General features: G+C 36.6%; 1 protein-coding gene across 4 annotated transcripts in view; it reads left to right on the plus strand.

Moving 5' to 3' along the window:
• The window catches only part of CAMSAP2 (calmodulin regulated spectrin associated protein family member 2), a 77,871-nt gene that overhangs the window by 31,694 nt on the left and 26,635 nt on the right, over positions 1-19,542 (plus strand). For 2 of the 4 annotated variants that reach the window (XM_071565273.1, XM_071565274.1), the window contains exons 3-7: positions 6,719-6,880; positions 7,544-7,627; positions 12,012-12,044; positions 16,118-16,259; positions 19,367-19,506. In XM_071565273.1, coding sequence (XP_071421374.1) covers positions 6,719-6,880; positions 7,544-7,627; positions 12,012-12,044; positions 16,118-16,259; positions 19,367-19,506 — 561 coding nt within the window. The remainder of the gene's footprint in view (positions 1-6,718; positions 6,881-7,543; positions 7,628-12,011; positions 12,045-16,117; positions 16,260-19,366; positions 19,507-19,542) is intronic. The other 2 variants (XM_071565275.1, XM_071565276.1) reach the window with 1 other exon arrangement.

Genomic DNA, 19,542 nt, shown 5'->3' on the forward strand with positions numbered 1-19,542 from the left:
TATGTGATCCAGAAAAAGAATCTGGGAATCTTTGTCAGGTATTTAGTTAGGATTGAGTCAATAGATCAAATTATTAAGTTCCCTAACAAGCATAGTGAGGAAGCCTTAGGTAGAACTTAAAACTGCTATCAAAATGATTAACTCAGCAAGAACATGTACTTAACAAATCCCTGTTATAGAAGTGAATTACATTTCCTGTGTCAGATGTGTATAGTCAGTCAAATAATGAATTTTTAATATAAGTATTCATATAAGAGATTGCTAGATTCCAAAAGTTAACCAAATACAGAAAGTTCTAAAAATACTGAAAGTAAAAACCATTCCCTCTGCCTTGCAGAACCTGCCTTGATGTGCTTAGCATGACTCAGTAATGCCCATTTTTGCTGAATAAGCATCTTCTCAGAGTCAAGCACTTGTTCTTCATGACAGTGCAGCAAGGAGGTAATTCCACATGATCATTCACTCGCAGGACAAGCCTAACTAGACAACTGGGGTTATTTTAGGATTGTGCTTTGCCATAAGTAGTACTGTGTGAGACAAGGGAAGAACTGCATCCAAAAACATCAAACAGAGCAGAACTGACGACCTCAGACTACTCCATTTTGTTGATTGAAATACTTTACAGCTTGTTCCCTTTATAGTATCAAGAATTGTCTTCAGTTTGCCGTATAAATGGTGGTGAAATGAAGCAATAGCTTTGAGATTTGTTATAGACTTATCACTTACTGGCACTGTTTATGAATTCCTTCCTCACCTCCTGCAGTATCAAGCCTTGGCCTATGCTTTCCCTGAGCTGGAATTCTACAATTTTCCACTCCTAGCTGAGACGTGGAATTGAGATATCTCTTGATGCTGGTGGATTCATTTGAGTCTTGGATTATCTGGGCAAAGGTCTCTGGTTAAGGAGGTCAGAGGGTTAAAGCTCCCCAGCCCGCTCAGACTGTGCTGTGCTCAGAGTCTGCAAGAAAGCAGAAGGATTCAGAGACGTGGCTGGAGTGGTGTGGAAGGGGATCCCCACAGTCCTCTTGGCACACCCTACCTGCGTGTGGAATCCCTTACTTGCCTATTGTTGCTTTGTGTCTTGTACTCTAGATACCAGCAACTTGGTTTTTACCTGTCTGTTCTCCTTAAGTACATGTCCTATGCTGGTTATTCGGTATATATTCTTGATAATCAGAGTAAGTTTCATCAAGCCCTTGCAATTACTGTTTTTTACTGTAGTGTGAGAAGGATCTGAAGCTGAACCTCTGTTTTCAGAAGATAGAAACGGTTGGTTATGTGCATAACTACTGATAAAGTGGTGATATAGAAGTTCTCCCAGTTAAATGTAAAGAGCTGATCTCATTTGTTATTTGCTCAAGTGCCTGATCTAGTCCAGGGAAAATCTTCAGGGAATTTAGCTACAAATATATGTATTTGTTGTGTAAGTGAGAACCACAGTGTAAAGAGTCTTTTTTTTAAAATATGACTAAATTCCTTCACAAAATTCTTGCAAAAAATTCTCAAAGCGCAACCAACTTGAGTAAGAACAGAAGTATATATTTCTGTTTTCAAAAGTCATATTCTGTTAAAGATCAGATCTCTTCTCCAAAGCATAGTGAGATTAGAGGACTTTGATTGAAACAAAAAGATTCCAGGAAAGAGTTGTTTATTTATTTATTTATAGTGTGGGGGTAACAATTATATACTTTTTTCTTTCTGCCTCTTTCGTCAAGCACTGTAGTGGGAAATGGGTTTGTCTTTTTTTTTCTTAAAGAAGTGGGTAATAAGAGAACTTCTGACCTGAATATAATTTAATGGGATATGAGAATATCCTTAGCAGTAGGTAACCATATAGGAGCTGTCTGTAATTTGTGATATTTACCCGTAAGTATCACTGTGTGCAGTATCATATGCACCTTTTGCTTAGTACACTTTTTAATGAAATTTTTTTCAGTTCTTCAAGGGATGTGAAGGAAGCTCTGCAATCAAACATTAGACAGACAGGGAAAGCAATAGCAGTCATGCTCAGAGTAATTTTTCTTCTACAGTTCAGTAAGCTTCTTATTGAAGTATTCAGCAGCACAAAGAAAAGCTGTGGAACCCACATTACAGGGCAGAAACTAACTAGTATTTACATGAGATTGTGAAGATTAGTAAGTTAAAACTCTTGTGTTCTGTGCAGGCTGTAGCTGGGCAATTCAAAACCACATTTGTGTCTTAGAAAATAAAGTTCCTCTAAGAATCCAGCATTTTGTATTTTTTTAATATATTGTCATGTTCTATTTAAGACTTTAGTGCTTTGCACCATTGTAGTGAAATGATCAAAGAATGAAAGTTTTTTTGAATTGGCTTAAACCAAATCTCTGCATAACACTTATGTGATAAGTGTATGTTGTTCACTGCTGCTGTGTTATTCTTGTTGGGTTGGGGGGTTTTATTTAGATATTTCTCTAACATTCTTTTATTCTCTTCTCTAATTTAAGAAGTTACCGATTTTTAAAATTATTCCTTTAATTTTTTTGTGTGTGAAATTTTGGTCACTTCAATATAAGAAAGCTATTAAGCCCTTAGAGAGTATCCAAAGGAGGGCAAGAAAGATGATGAAGGGTGATGAGGGGAAGCGTGTGAGGAGCAGCTGAGGGCACTTGGTTTGTTCAGCCTGGAGAAGAGGAGGCTGAGGGGAGAACCCATTGCAGTTACAACTTCCCTGTGAGGGGAACAGGAGAGACAGGCACTGATCTCTGCTCTGTGGGGACCAGTGACAGGAGCCAAGGGAATGGCCTGAAGTTGTGTCAGGGAAGGTTTAGGATGGATATTATAAAAAAGTTCTTCACCCAGAGGGTGGTTGGGTACTGAACAGGCAGCCCAGAGCAGTGGTCACAGCATCAAACCTGGCAGAGCTCAGGAAGTGTCTGGATCGCACTCTCAGGCTCTTGGCGTGGCTCTCGGACATGGTCCTGTGCCGGGCCAGGAATTGGCCTTGTGGATCCCCCTCCAGAACAGCATGTTCCATAAGTCTGTGGTCTTTACTCATGTATGCCTTGCTGCAGTTCTGGGTGTGGGAGGTATGGGACAGCATGAAATCCTGCCTGGGTTTTTTATGGTGTGTATCAGAATTCTGCCACCTCAGAGCAAATACCAATATTTAACTTGCTGTCTTGTTACCAGCTGTCAGCAGCTCCTGGGCACTTCCTTCAGGCATTGTCTTGCAGGCTTGTCTGGAGAAAGAGGACACAGCTGAGTGGTGATCCTCATCTCTGCCCACCTCTGACTGGTTTCTGTTTCTCCCTCAGATATGAAAAGCTGCTTCCTTATGTAATTCACTTATAATTACAGATCTGACGAGTAAAAGTGAACTGTCGCTCTTGATTTTTTTTAGCTGTACCTAAAATAAGCTGTTCAGTGAGAAAGGCAAATCAACAGAATTTCTTAAAAATTTTTTTAGAGAACTTTAGCAGTTATGCTGACAAAGCCTGTATTTGGAACAGTATGACACTATTTTTGTAGGGCAGGTTTTAATTTATTCTTCCTCATTGAGCATAGTGGATCAGCAGATGCAAAAGAATGCACCTTATCTGACTGTTTACAGAATAGGTAGAAGAAAACCAGTAGAGCTGTATTTAGACTTAAGTACTTATTCTTTCTGTACCTCCTTTATGAAAAAAAAACTCCAACAAAACAAACAAACCAAAATAAGCAAACTATATTAGGGACAAATTATTTGGTTGCTTGTAATTTTCTGGAGGAATAAATCCATATATGTTACTCGTTTTAAATATTTGTATTAGTAAATAAACTATTTAGAAAAACAGAAGTTTGATTTTTGCTAACTGAAAAAAGTAGCAATTTTGTTGTTTGTTTCTCAGGATAATACTCTTTTTTTTATTTATAAATTACTGTTTTCTAAGAATCTTCTGAGTGTTTTGCCTGGATTCTAAAGAAAATAACTCAAAGTCACTTCTGAGAGGATGCTTGCATTTGATTGTCTATTTAAAATAAAGTTTGTGACACGGATTGAGTCAGTGTTGAGTGAGAGTTTATTACACTTGCTTTTGATAGTACAAAGTGTTATCTAAGGTCATTCCCTTCATTGTTCCCTCTGTTTGCTTAAGTAGTTTGCAGTTCATTAATGATTTGCTAGAAACATAGAAAATGTGATTCAGCTAACTAAATGTAAATAATCTATTTTTCCTAATGCATTTATAATGTATTGAGCATTTTGGCAGTTCTAGCAACACTTTGGTGGCTTTCGCTCTCCACTGGGGTGTGATCAAGTTTTCCAGAGGAGCTGATGATCCAGCATCGGGGGTGAAGGGCACTGAATGCCCTCTGGGAGAGTTTCCAGTGGTAACTTTTCCTGCAGACTGGGCTCAGAGCAGAGACACAGTACCCAGTGAACTAGTCATGGAGCAACACTTGGGGAAGAAGATGCTGCTGCTTCCGCAGCATCTTGCAGAAGCTTCCTTGGTTGTCAGACCTCAGGGAAGGCAGTGTCCAATGTGCAGACAGGGGATGAAAACAATCCCCTCTGCAGCAGGCAGTGGGAGCAGTTCTGGATCAGCACAGATGACTCCCAGCAGAGTCTATATGAAGCCATTCTTATGTCTGGCTGGAAAACATCTCTTTTTTTTTTTTTTTCCTTCACTACCTCCTCCTAAAAGGCAAACCCAGCATTTTCTTGCTGTTTTAATATCTCCCTTTTATTTTTGGGGGAGGTTCTGAAAATAGTACAAGGTTTTAACCCAGGAGCCATTCAAAGTAAGAAAAAGGTAGCAGGGAAAGATTATTAGGTCAATGACCCCTGGATGTCAGAGATTATCCAAATCTTCCCTTCTTTCCTGCGTGTTCCGTATGCTAAGCTACCCTTCTGCAACCTGAGCTGGAAACTCCTGCCAGAATTGCATGGATTTGTATGGCTGACCCAGGCTCTGCAATCCCTCACAAGATTTTGGGGGACTGTACTAGTAGTTACTGTGATACCTGATTTGTAGTTTTTTCTGCATTTCTGGGCCAATAATGGAGTGGCTTGTGCCCCCTGGGTGTCCCTCCACTGGAGTGTAGGCTCCTCAGGAGGCTGGATATGGGCAATACTCTTTTCCTCAAGTTCTTTGAGTGGCAAGAATTCAGCTCCCCAGCACTTTCCTTCATTCACCTAAGAGCTTATATCAGTATTTGTTCCTAAGAGTCTAAATAAACTCACAAGGCACAATAATGGTGGTGAAAGGAGTTGGTTCTGGATGACTCCCTCAGTGGTGGTGGGTGAGGAGGTGCTGGTTCCCAGCGTGGCTGTGCTGCCACCGGGAGCACGGGTGGAGTCTGGGACAGACAGGGCTCTTGGGCCACATCCAGGGGCCAAAGCAAATAAGCTGATCCCAGGAAGGCTGGCTGTTGGGAACAGTTTTGTGAATGTCTTTAGTAGATAAAGGAATTGTAGTTTGCCTTTTTTGTCAAACAAAGCAACTAAACTACATTAAAAAAATGGATATGTGTTGCTGTCTGCTTCTGAGGTCAGCATCACTGCTCTCATTGGTGACACAAATACTTAGGGCAGCACTAAGTCTGGATTGGTCCATCTTTTTCCTGCTGGAAATTCTGGAATAAATGATGTGCATGGACTACCTTAACTGTGATGATTAGATAGCATATTGCTGTGTGACTCATGTTGTTCATTGCTGTTACCATGCCTGTCACAGCTACCTTGTGAGAGGTTTATATGAATGTTTTTTAAAATTTTGAAGTGAGGGTGTTAACAAGTGTTGGGGATCTTTGTTTGCATTATGAGCCGTGTTTAAAATCAATGTTTTCAAAAATGTTGTCTTTGGAAATTGTTCTGATCCATGGGAAATCTTGCTTAATGCTCAGCTGTTTCTGTTTTTCTTATCATGAAGCAGAAGGAAATCTGTGTGGCTGTAGACACTGCCTCTACAAACTACAATCATTTCGTTATTCGTTCAGAAAATCTAATGTAAATCCTAATTGTCATCCTTTTTTTTTTTTTTTTTGCTATTGCTGTGTTTGGGTATTCTCTTGGGGTTGTTTTGAAGGGGAGGGGGAGTTGTTTCTATATTTTCAAGTATTGCAAACTGTGAAATAGCCACTGTCTTTCAATACATAACACCAGGAGAAATGTACCTCATCTTTTAACAGAAGCTGTAATTTATTTATCAGTACATGCTTATTTTAAACCTGGTTGAGCATACATAGCTGCATCTGCAGAATATAGTTAATATACAAGAAGAAAAAAATCTATTTTTCTCTCATGTTTGGTTTTCGGCTAAAGATTAGTATAATCATGTCTTCTTCCTGGATTATGACTTTAAATATAGATAAACCTTCACATATTAATGCTGCATTTTCATGATGTGAAGGTTGTTTAGCAGGCAGTCTCAGCTTTTGTTTCCAGTACCAATAACATTGGTCAGGCAGGGGGGTTTGTTTTCGCTGTAGGGGCAAATTTAAAAGATCTCTTCATCTCTCTTAAAGGTGATGTGATATTTGAATTGTTAGATTTGCTTCTTTTCACTTTCCATTCTTTAATTTTTGTGTTAATTTTTTTAACAGAAGTTATTTTAATTTGCGCTCTCATGTTTGTTTTCATTTACCAAAAGTTGACAGCCAGACAGGAAGCTTGTAGCAATGATTGTTTTGGCCTTTTTGTATATGTGTCTATGTTCATACATAAAAAAGTGATCCTTTGATTTGCGAACTAATTAGGTGTTGCTGATTGTTGTTGCAGAGCGCTCACTTGGCCATGATCGACACCCTTATGATGGCATACACTGTAGAGATGGTCAGTGTGGAGAAAGTTATTGCCTGCACTCAGCAGTATTCAACCTTCCTCCAAGCCACAGATGTACCTTATGACATTGAGGATGCTGTGATGTACTGGATAAACAAGGTACCAGTGCTGGGAAAGGAAGCTGAGCTTCCTTGTGGGCTCTGTGATTCCATTAGATGGGAGTGTAGAACAGGTGTGGATGTGGGTATATCAGGGCTGTGGCTGATACAGGCTGTTCCTTCATCTGCTGTTTATGGACAATAAAAAGCAAAGTTTGCAGAAATACCTTAAACATGTGTGAACCAAATACATGGAAAGTCTAAATATTGTGAAATACATTGCATATGACAACTCAGTAGTCATCTTCATGTTGAGATGCCACGATGGCTGCTCGAGGGTCAATTTCTGCCTCCTTAAAAGTTGTCATTTCAGTGTATAATTTATCATGACTTAAACCCAAAGGTATTCTGTTTGTATTTGAACATATCTTGTTTGAAGTGATCTACCTTCACTGCATAATCAAATCAAGTAACAAGGATACAATGTTAATCAAATGTGATTGAGCCTAATAAGGGCAGGTTAGTTTATACAATGTAAAGCTGACAAGTACTGACCCTGGACTGCATCTGAGACTGACATTTTCTGATTTTGCTTCAGGGCTATACTCTCAAATTGTTGTTTTATCTTTTTACTTAACTCAGTGGTTGTGATTTATAGACCTTTTGAAAACTTATGATTTCTATGACTTGTTTCTCAGACCTGAATGAACTATTTTGTCTCTAGGTAAATGAACATTTGAAAGACATCATGGAACAGGAACAGAAACTAAAAGAGCATCACAGTGCAGAATCTGCAGGAGGTCAGAAGGTAGGTGTAGGAGTTTAAATGTTTTAAACTAGAACAAGCATTTATCTGTAAACAAAAACTACTTGCCTATAGTATGTAAATATACCTTTGAAGATATTGAACTTTTAACTGCTTGTTAAAAAAAGCAAACTTGTAGTATTCATTTTGCTATTAGTTTTATCATTTCCATGAAAATATCCATTTAAAAGTAAAACTAATAGAATTGTACTTTTTATTCCCAGTTATCCTTTTTGACAAATAAATGTTTGATAGCAGAGAAATGTCTGTTACATTAGTGATAAGGAATTTTTTAAGGTTAATGGGATACTTTTGAATCAATTAAAACTGCAGTTATATCTCATAAAAAAATAGCATATTTTATTCATAGATTTTAATGGGGGTTTTTTTGCTTGTGTGTTGCTTGAATCTCAAATGAGAGCTCTGTGTGTGACATCATGGGAAGCATTTCTCTGGCTATGATCCAAACTACTGGTTGATGACGGGTTTTATTATATATACAGTAAAAACAGATTATGTTTGATTTTCTTTCTTATTAACAGGATTTTTTTTCTTTTGTTTGCGAAGCTCAGTTAATGAGGTAGCATTATATCCCCACACAAATACAGAGGGATAGCATACAGATCTAGAGTATGTAAAATTGCTGGCCTCAGAACAAGATCATTTACTGAGATGTAATTATTACTGGGGAATTGGTAATCAGTTTGAACTCTCTTTGATGTTATCCAAACCTGCACCTGAATGCAGAACAGATTTCCAGGCTATTGCAGGGCTGTGATCCTCCCTCTCATCCTGGGCTGTTTTCATGGAAGCTGCTCTCTCCTTTTCAATGCTACTCTGAAGGAGTTGTGGGTTACCAGGCTAGGATTAGATGTTCAGCATCAAAAACATGAATGTGGTGAATATCCTTGTATTTGTGGGGTGTTTTTAAACATAAGGAATGACAGTGAAAGCCAATTAGGATGTGACTCAGCAAAAGAAAACAGTGGGTTTTACAATGACAGTGTGACTCTGATGCAAATACCCTCATATGGAAAATTTAAACTGTGTTCAATAGTCATAGTAGCTTAGAAATTTGGAGAATAAGATGTCTTTGACTAGTTCATTTCTCAAATTTAAACAAAACAAGGTAAACAGAGGGTAGGGAGATAATCCATGGTCTCCTGAAAATAATAGTTGGACATTTTCTGTGTTTTTTAGGTCACTTGGAAAGATGAGAATAATTTTTAAAATCCACAGTGCATGAGAGTCTTAGTTAGTATGAAAACATATATCAAAGAGAAGATTATTATCAGAGCAATGCCAAAAAATTATCTGTATTTGTTAGAATTCAGTAATATTTCTTCTCACTTATAGCTTGCATTTCATATTAGGAGTAAAATGATAAAATTTTTAGTTTATAATTTATCTTCAACATCAGCATTCTTGAATCAGTTGTTGAAAGACTTGTGTAGTCTGTAACTGATGCTATAAATTGATTCAGTGGAATAACAAATTTACATGAAAATGGTGTATGTTTTTTGGTGTTTCCATTTGAATGGTGAAGCTGTGACACAGTCAGAGCCCAGTTCTGTTGGCTCAAGGTACAAATGCATTTGCCAAAAAACAAAATCTTGCAACAGTTGCCCTATTCTTGGATAGATAAAAACAGTGCTAACAGGTCATGGGGTTGCTTTTGTTTTCTTTCACTTGTGTCACACCTGTCTGTAGAAGATGAGAGGAAGGAGTGTGTTTGATTTTAAGTTCCAGGTAGTCCTCTGGATCTTGATCCACTGGTGATTTGTGGTAACCCCATCGGTTCTGGTAGAGTCTCTGTATCTTTTTTCACAATTAGGATTTCAAGCTTTGTAGTAAATAGCTTTGGTTTTCAGGCTTCCATTGAGTAATATGTAGTGACTGTACAGTTGCACTGGTTAAACTACTGACTTTCACCATAGGTGGAGCTTTCTCAAAAACCTGTCATGTTTTCGTCTGCTTCTGTGATTTAGACTGTATCAGTCCTGACAGGTTTAAGACAAGTATGTGCAAATCCTATGAGAGAAACAGATGTAAGAGTATTCATCAAGTACCTGTATTCTTCAAAAGCTTTTAAAATTAGTTTAAACAGTGCAACTTTTTGTGTGAAGGTAAAACACTAATGCTGTAGTTCCCACTTTCAATTTAATGATTCATAAATCCACACTGCTGGCAAAAGCTAACCTGTCAAGAAGAGAAATTTGGAGCAGAATCAGCTTCTTGATTAATGCACAGCTGCATGAACACAAATGATGGAGCAAGGAAGACAGAAGAAGCAAGTATTTAATGAAAGCATGACTACCGTGTTTTGGCACCATAGGATGAATTAAAATTATCATAGTTTAAAACTTTGCTGGGAGAATAAAAAGTCTCCATATAAAACAGTGAGCCCTCAACTTGAGGAACTGTTTTATCCTTTCAGTTTTTGTTTTGTGTGATTTGATTTTGGTTGTGGTGTTGTTTTAAACATTGGAAGAAGTCAGCCAGGATTGTCTGCTTAGTTTAATTTATAGTGACTGATTTTTATGAATTTCCAGGGGAAAGAGAAGTTTATTCTTGCTGATCTAAAGTGGCAGTTCAACAGCCATTGAATTCTCATTATGTTGTCCGAGAGAATTCAGTTTTTCTTTATCTCTTTTCATTTAAGTGGCTTTACAAAATGTATATTTATAAATCTTAGGGTATATTTGAATTTAAACTTGATTATCTTAAGTATTTCACCCTCTTGAATCGTAGTCATCTCAACCTTAGTTTCAATGAAGTGATAAATAAAAATATATATTGGATCATTAGTTTTGAGTTCACTTATTGTTACAGTGAGTTAGTTTTTGGAATTGAAACAAATGTTTGCTTTTTTCCAAAGAGTGGTTCTTCAGCCTATCATTAAATAGATATTGGTGGACTTTTTGAGTCCAGGACTGAAATACACTTGATCTTGATAAATCCAAGAAGAATGTTCCTATCAGTGTTAAGCAGAATAATAGGCAGCCTAGGTCTGTTCTCAGCCAAATCTAAACCTTGGTTCATGATACGGCTTGGAATTCCTGATTGCATTTGAAAATTAAGATAATTTGTTTTCAGATTCACATGTTATTCCATACTTTGATTATAGTTCAGTGATATAAAGAGAAACTGAACCCTATGGAAAGTGCTTTAGTCAGGTGTGACACAAATGTCCGGAGCCACCTGTGAACATGCATCTCATAGTTAATTTCTAAGTGCCTGTGGGATTTTCCACTGCAACAATCCAGTTAAATGGAGAAGAATGCTGAGAATACCCTGTTACTAATGGACACCATTAAGTGCACAATGGCTTTTTTGCATAAAAACTTTATGTAGTTACTGCAATTGTTTTAAAAGTTTAACAACTACTTAAAATAATAAGGGTCCATAGCAGTTTTTTCCATGGTAGTTTTAAAACTACATTTTCACCATTCACAGAAAATATTTATCTTCATTTTAAAAAAAGTAAATTTTTCCCTGCACTTTGGTAATGGCTTTGATTTTTATTTTTCTAAAATGAAATGCATAGAGTGATGAAGTTTTCTGTGTGTATTTATAGCACTAATACACAGTATTTTTATTCTTAATAATAAAGTTATTATGCCAGATTCGTGTATAGAGCTATTAAAAAATCAATTACTTTAGTGTGGTTTGGATTAGTATTTTTTGATCACATATGAGTTTAGAGTTGTAAGTATCAGTTCTGATCGTTTTTCTGCCAGCAGTCAAAACTCCATCTACATTTCAGGTCATTGCGCATCATGCAGCTGATGCTAAAATGTGATTTGTCCTTGCAAAAATACAACTGCCTGTACCTCTTGTTGTTCTGAAAACTGTCATATGATTGTTTAAAAATGTTGTTGAATGTTATTGTTTGGCTTGAAGTAACTAACCCAAGCTTCCCTGCAGTTGGTTGTACTGTACCACAGTGTGTTTATCCCTTTTTTTCATTGCTTTATCTCCCCTGCTTCCCATGTGTGCTGCTGGAGTTCATTCTGATACTTGAGATACCAAGTCTCAAATGAATTCCTGGGTCGGATTGCATATGTAGAGCACAATTAGAAGTGTGGAAAGCATTTCATAAAACTGCATTGATCTGACAATCTTATCTGTTCATATGGGAAAATTATAATGTTGATCTACAAAGAGTGCAGACATATTTATCCAGTGTTATTGCTGCTAATTAGCTGGATATGCAGAGGTTACAGTGCGCTAATGCTTACCATTAAATTACAATTCACTTTTATAAAAAAACTGAGAATGTTAAGGAAAATTGCTTTGTAAAAGTGATTTATGAAATCTGATAAAATTTTCCTTTTTTTCCTTTGCTTTTTGCTTTTATTCTTTTTTCCTACTGCTTCCTCTGAAGTCTCCTACCAAATGGTTTTGGAAACTGGTTCCTGTAAGTTTGCCCAACTGCTTCACTTTGATCGAATTGCTTATTTTGGGAATGGCTTTGTCCATGTCATGCTGGTATAATCATTCATTTCACTTATCTGTATGAGATAATTTTATAAGAGATTGCCCTGCAAAGGTGTGCATACGGCAGTATCCTCTGTTGCAAGGGAATCTGTGCAAAAGAAATGAGATGATGCTGGAGAAGGAATTACTTTTTAGGCAGTCAATGGGTTTGTACAAGGCAGTACCTCCAATTCTTAACTCATGTCAAATGATCAGGGTATTTGCAAACTACTTTTTCATAAACTTTCAGTAAACACATGCTGTTTGATACCAATTCTCTTTTAAAAAGAAACTTGAAGAAATAGCTTTTGATTGTTGATGCTATCTGGAATCTGAGATCTTCTTATTTATTTTAAGAATATGCAATCATTACACCATTTGTCTAGAATTCCCTATTTTTTCAGCTGATTTAAGACTGCTGTTAATCTCTCCCCACACAAAGTAATCCGAAGCAGTCTACTTTTAGTGAGACTATAATTTCACTAAAAGTAATAAAAAATAACTGTTCATGTCTGCAAAAATAATGTTTGTTTTCTCTGTGCTGTGTCGCCTTGGTGTTACCATTACTTTCCTCTATCATACAGTAATCCACCCCTGAAATGCATTGAGATTATTTATTCTGCAACAGGTTTTTTGGGGAGCAAAATAGCCAACTGTTTAGGTACATGAAGAATTGCATACTTCTGGTCTGAATTCAAAAGAACTAATTCTGACCTATCTTTGCTCTCGGGATTACCAAAAAACTGATCTACCATTCCCTCAGATATTTGTTGTCATAGCTAGTAAAAGATGATTCTTACATTGCAAGAAGAATTGAAAGTAACAGTGTAGGCAAGATCAGAAATTACTTGGTGTCTAGAAAACCAGTTTAAAAGTACTGTATTCAGCAGACTAACTAGTATTCAAACTCCTGACAGTCTCTGTGGGCAGTTCCTCTATTGCAGTTGTGACAGACACGAATACACACACAGGTACAGTGCTCTTCGCAGTAGAGTCCTTCAATTTTATTTGTTTTTAATTAAGATAGTGTAACTAAATGGAGGGAATAATGAAACAAAACAAACCCAAACACAAGCTTGACCATTATATCAAAAATTTAAGCACTTAATTTTTGTCTCATTTTCACTAGGCAAAGTGGCTACTTCAAAGCAGTTTCAGAGTATGTTTGTGTTCTATTTTTGTCTAGGGTGTTAGTTTACTAATGATTCTCTTCCTTTGCATAAAATTTATATTCAAATATAAAACATTCAATCTGTTGACAAGCTAACTCCAGTTTGCCTGCCAGTTGTCCATAGACATCTTGAACTAATGGTATTTGTGTTGCTGTGAGTTCCCAGTCCAACAGAGGCACCACTGAAACCCCAGTGCTACTGATAACACAGCAGAAAGGCCGTGGCTCAGGCTACTCTTCTGCCTCTTCCCTTTGAGAAAGAATCCTGGGCATACAGGCCAAAAACTTACTCTGATAAATAGTAAATTATAACATGTTATCTACTGTCTGGTAAATGTGTGAGAGCATTCATTATTAATGATTAACCCCGAATACACACACCACTTATGGCAGAGTAGCTGCTGTGCTGTTGGCTCATCTTTAGCTGACCTTGTTTGTAGGCAAGTGTCTTGACTACTTTTTTTAAGTGGAATAACCTCAAAGGTCCTAAATCAGGATGGTTTTGGATCTCAGAAACAAGATGCCTGTATTAGCATTTATGTTTTAATTAGCACTGGAGCTTTATCATAAATGTAGATATTCATCTTTTGCCTTATTGCATTCATTTTTAGTAGCAAACATTGCTACATTTCTTCAAATGGAAGTTTATTAAAAATGCAGTGCAATTACCAGTGTCTTTCATTTTTTCAATATAATTTCTTTTATCTTTTCAATCAAATTGAAACATGATGCCTGCTATACCCTACTGAACCTAGCAGATCAGATTAGATGAGTTTATTTTTCCTGAAATAACATGCCTGTCACACTTTACAATGAATTAAACCCTCTTTCTGGGTCTACTTTAAAGATATGACACTGTTTTTAGCTTCTGTGGGCATGGTTCATAAGGCCTAGTAAGGCATCACTAAAGTGGCAGTACACTTTTTCACAAGATTTACTGTGCAAGACCACACTATTAACAATTTCAAGTGTTTTTGAATACCCCATTAAAATATGATATTCCAAAGAATATCTAAATTACACAGAGTATGAGACCATGATGTTGAGCCCATCTGTATCCTGCATCTGTTATCATTATTCATGTTTAATCATAATTAAATTATAGTATTTCACAGATTTAATTTCAGTAATTTTGAGGAGGATATATATGGACATAATCATATGGTATTTGAAATTTGCAGGTTTTTCATCATAGTGGGCAGTGGATTGCCACAGTGAAGAAGGACAAACTTTCACTGCAAGCATAATTGGCCTAGTTCATTAGAAATACTAGGGAATATTAAGAACATGGAGAAAAGAATATTAATAATGCACAACAGTAACATGATTTTGTTTGGTGTTAGTGAATATTCCTGTAGCATGCAAAAATGGGATTTTCATTTTTATACAGCTTATTTGACACAAATACCACTACACTAAAAGTATAACTCAGGGTTTTTAAAAAGAATTAACTGGTTAAAATGTAAGTTCTCCAGGTCAGGTATAAGCCCTTTATTTTTCTAGAACTGATATGGCTGCTGTTGCCAGATTAGGTTTTTACTTCCTAGCCCAGTTAGGGGACACTGACATTCACTGAAATAATCCTGTGTGATCCTTGACATAAATCCAGGGACATTAAGTATAGCCCTCAAGGTTAGTCTGTGGTTCCACAGACTTTTTTGTGTGCAGAGCTCACTTAAACAATTCCTACCTCACCCATAAAACCTCCATCCCTGCTCACCCATTCACTGCAGAAACAAAGTAGCAGAGTTGTTGTAGCTGGACTAGTGGTTGTGCTGTGCAGTCCCATCAGGAAAAGGATGGAGAGCAGGAGATGGGAACTGTCAGCTTTAGGCTTGCTGGGAGGAGTAACTTTCACAAAGACTTCTCAGAATCCCTGCAGGGAGACTTGCAGTTTAGTGTGCCTACATGAATTTAAACAGCATAAAATTAACTCAGAAACACTCTTGGCATCATAAGTAGTTTGTGGTGTGAATGGAAGAGTAATCCTTCACTACTGCTTTAAAAATGTCTTAGTAAATAATATTAACAAATTAAAATCTATGCCATTTTTTCCACCTCCATTTTTTCCCTAGGAAGTGGAAAAAAACCAGAGAATGGTAAGTCCATGTTTTAAGTAAGCCTCCCTCTCCTATCACACACAAAAACCAAAAACCAAACAAACAAAACCAAACAACCACCATTACAAATATATTCACTGCAGATAAATGCTATCTCTGTATTCTGAACTAATGATCTCTTTATATGCCAAGTTGTTTTTCAAAATGTTTCCTTTTATAACTGGGCCACTGCATGGTCATAACAGTTGACCATTAATATTTCTCTATGTCCATGACTGCCTATAGTGACACATCAGTGATAATAATGGAGTTCATCAAATGCAGATTTCCTCGTTTCTGAATTAGTGATTATATTGGTTACATATGAATGAGATTTTGGGGAAGATACCTAGGTGTGTTGACTTCAGAGTTATGACTTGCCAATAAAATGAAGTTGCACTAGCTAAGGGTTTGTCTCACTGTGTTTGCACAGATCATTTTTTGATTGTATAATAACAAGTGTGAAATATTAATTTAAGTATATAATGTTATTTAGTTCAGTGTGCTATACAGAGGTCATCAAAACTTGGTGATTTTGAAGGAAAGGCTCCTCTTAAATATTATTTATGCCATTCAAAATGTGGCATAACATGAACAGTTTTGAGAAATTTAATACTGAGACTATTCAGCTATTTCTTCAATACTGCCTTTTTGCTATCTGGGTATAAAACCTATAGTATGAAACTTTTGAGGAAACATATGGAGAGCTTTTGTTTCTCTAAATTTCTTCATTCCATGTTGTAGGCTCGTTACAGGAAGGAGCAAACCTTGCTTAAACAGCTGCCCTGCATTCCATTGGTAGAGAATCTGCTGAAAGATGGTACAGATGGTTGTGCTCTTGCAGCCCTGATCCACTTCTACTGTCCAGATATCATTAAACTGGAGGGTATGTCTAATGTGTTTTTTGGCTTGTAAACATGTCAATAAAAGTTCAAATGTTTCTGTTTGATAACTATGTGAAGGAATGTGCTTAAATACAATATATGAAAGGCATAATTTGAGTGTGGTGAGTTTAGTATTAACTTTGTACCTATTTATTTTTGCATTTAAATAAAAGGAACCAAGATGACCTTTCCCTGTTGTGCTTGCTTTTATGTTGTCACACTAATATAGAGATACTAAGAGATATTATTACAGATCTGACTGTGGCAACAGAATGTTGCACTTTGTGCTAAAACCCTGTAAAACTTATTTTTGAAGCTGCATAAGTGCTTTTCGTGAATCTGAGTAGTTACAGATAAAAACATGATAGACTCTGCATAGCTGCACTGTCTGGCAAATAGTTGCTCTGCAATTCTGGGGGTTTAGTTCACCTGAGAGCTACTTATATAGAGATAAAAAATTATACAGTCTAGAAGGTATTGGTGTCATGCTGTTCTGTAACAGCAGTTGTCTGTAATGATGAGCATCTTCATCTTGTTCTTTTGCTCAGTAGCCTGGTTAAAGTTGTATCTTCCCCTTGGCAACTGAGAGCCTCGTGTAGCTGTAAAATGTCTTGGCAGCAAACACACATCATGTTCTGCCTATAATGCCTTTGATGTCGTGGGAACACTTATACAGGAACACCCTGAGAAATCCAGGAGTATGAACAAGGGTTTAAAGCTTGCTAAGGACTGGAATTCATATACACAAGCACTTATAGGGAGCTTCCAGCACAGTAGGTGTTGAAGATGAAAGATTCTCAGATGTGTTGATTCACTGTTCTTCCTAGGCATGTGAATTTTGAAAAATAGAACTTCTAATTTACATAAGTATTGCAGCCAAATCCATACTGTTGTATGTGATTAGGGAAGAGTTAAAACTTGAGTGGTGTTGAATGGGGTAACACCTGGTGCCTTCTTGCTATTCCTTCTAGCTGAAGGACCTTGAGTGACCACTATGTACTTCCCAGCATATTCCTCCAGCATCTGACTTTAAACAGGATAAGGCACATGTCATCTTTGGAACTTTAGTTTTAATATTCTTGTTAGGTGTCCTGACATCATCTTCCCTAAAGACATATAAATGTCATTGTCTCAGAAGTAAATTCAAAGGTACTCCAAAGCAACTAGAAATACTTTATTAAGATTCTGCTCATCTTCCCTGTATTTAGATAATAAAATTTTGGTCCATGTTTCATGCAAAAATGCTTGAAAAGGCATTAACAAAAAGAAAAATTTATTCTGGAGCTCCCTGTAGTCTGAAATAGATCACTTCTCATTAAGACTTCATTTAACTTTCAAATCTAGGTTTCCTTGAAACTAGAAAGGACTCCCTATGTCAGTGAGTCAAGAAATTAGCCATTGTACAAAATTACATAATCCCTTTCATGAATTTATCTTGTTCTATCTTAAAACTGTCAAGCTCTTGAAAAATCTATCCTCTTTTCACCCACTGTTAGAGAGTTCCATCTTTTTTTATACAGTTTTAAATCTCATTCTTGGTTTTTTTATATAAGTGTGCCTGTAGCTTGTCTTACATGCCTTTGTGGTTCCAGCAGTGCCCTTTGGCTTCAGTGGCTTCTCCTAATCTGATGTCTACCTTTTTTGTATTTTTTTTTCTCTTATTTTAGCCCAGGCCACTGAACCAAGCCTTTTCAGTCTCTCTTGCTGAAGTGGATTTCCATGCTTATTATTATCCTTGATAGTCTTCCTCTGCAATTAGTACAGTTTTGGTTTGTTGCTTGAATATGTATGGTCATAATTGTACCCAGAAATCCAGACTGACATCTTGTTGCCTTTGTTCAGTGCTTCTTTGTCACTACTGGAAATAAATTCTCTGATACGTTTTAGTGTCATGTTTGCTCTCTCCACAGCTGTGTGATGCCGAAGGCACATAAATAGGTTTACAGTGGCTAACACATGACAGCTTCTTCTTCTTTATCACTTTCAGCCAATGAATCAAGGTAGAATTTTATTAGATCCAAATGCATAATTTCACATTTTGCATTGCTCAATTTGACTAAACTGACTGAAAGGAGATTAAACATTTTGTTTCTATTGATCATCATCAGTGAGGTTGGAATGATGGACTGTCTGATTTCCTCACTATGAAAATCCTTACCCTGCTAGCATCAAGTACATTCTGCATCTGAAGAAACCTTTTATCCTAAACAATTCAATACTTCTGTGGAGCTTGTCATACACTATTGCTTTAGAAATAAAATCTGATGCATCCTCTGGAAGTATATTTATTTTTTTTCAGTCCTCCTTTTTACAAGGACTGTCTTCTTTTTTTTGTGTGTGTGTGTGTCCCCTAGGAAGTTATTATTGCTGCTTAATTTTCCAAGAAGCTGTCATAAAAAGAGAACAGGAGGTTATCTGGACATAAATAGTATTGAGAGGATACTGTATAACTGCAGAAATCTGTGCACTGTGACCACTTACTTGTCTTTAAATAGCATTTTCAAACAGAGAGTGATAATAACACGCGTCAGTTCTGTGTAAAATCTCATCTCAGACATCTCAATCTACAAACATAAATACGTAAGACCAGTCTCATGCTGGTTTTTTGTGAAGATTCAAAGTTAATGGCATTGAAGTGGGCTTTTAGGTCCCTTTGCAAAGAAAAAGAACTAGTATGTACAGAGAAATATATGTGAAAATGTGTGCATTTCCTATTGCCATTACTCAGTAGAAAATCTAATTGGAAAAAATTGTATTAGAGTCATAGAATTCTATAAGTGATCGTGGTCTTTCATTACATGGAAATATTGGAGTTGAGAGCATAACTTCCATCTTCACAGAAGGCAAACCAGAAACAGATAAACTTGTCAATAGTGAAAAATGAAATTATTTATTACCAAAATGACTAAATATGTAAAAATGCGGGATAAAAATGTATATTAATAATTTCTTCAGTTTCTGAAATGGAAAAATTAAAAATCTCTGGGGAAGGGGGCAGAAGTCAAGTCTGAATTCAGAAAATGCTCCAGAATCCAGCAAAGCCAAAAAAAGGCACTTTTTTGCAAATCTGTAACTATATCTCATCTTTGCTTCTTTTCTTTCTTTTTAGATATTTGTTTGAAAGAGACAATGTCTTTGGCTGACAGTCTGTATAACCTACAATTGATTCAAGAATTTTGTCAGGAATACCTCAACCAGTGTTGCCATTTCAGTCTTGAGGATATGCTCTATGCAGCTTCTTCCATAAAGGTAAAAAAATAATAATTATATAAAAGTGTGGTCAGT

Source organism: Pithys albifrons, chromosome 10 (assembly GCF_047495875.1).
Source record: "Pithys albifrons albifrons isolate INPA30051 chromosome 10, PitAlb_v1, whole genome shotgun sequence".
Taxonomy (NCBI): Eukaryota; Metazoa; Chordata; class Aves; order Passeriformes; family Thamnophilidae; genus Pithys; species Pithys albifrons.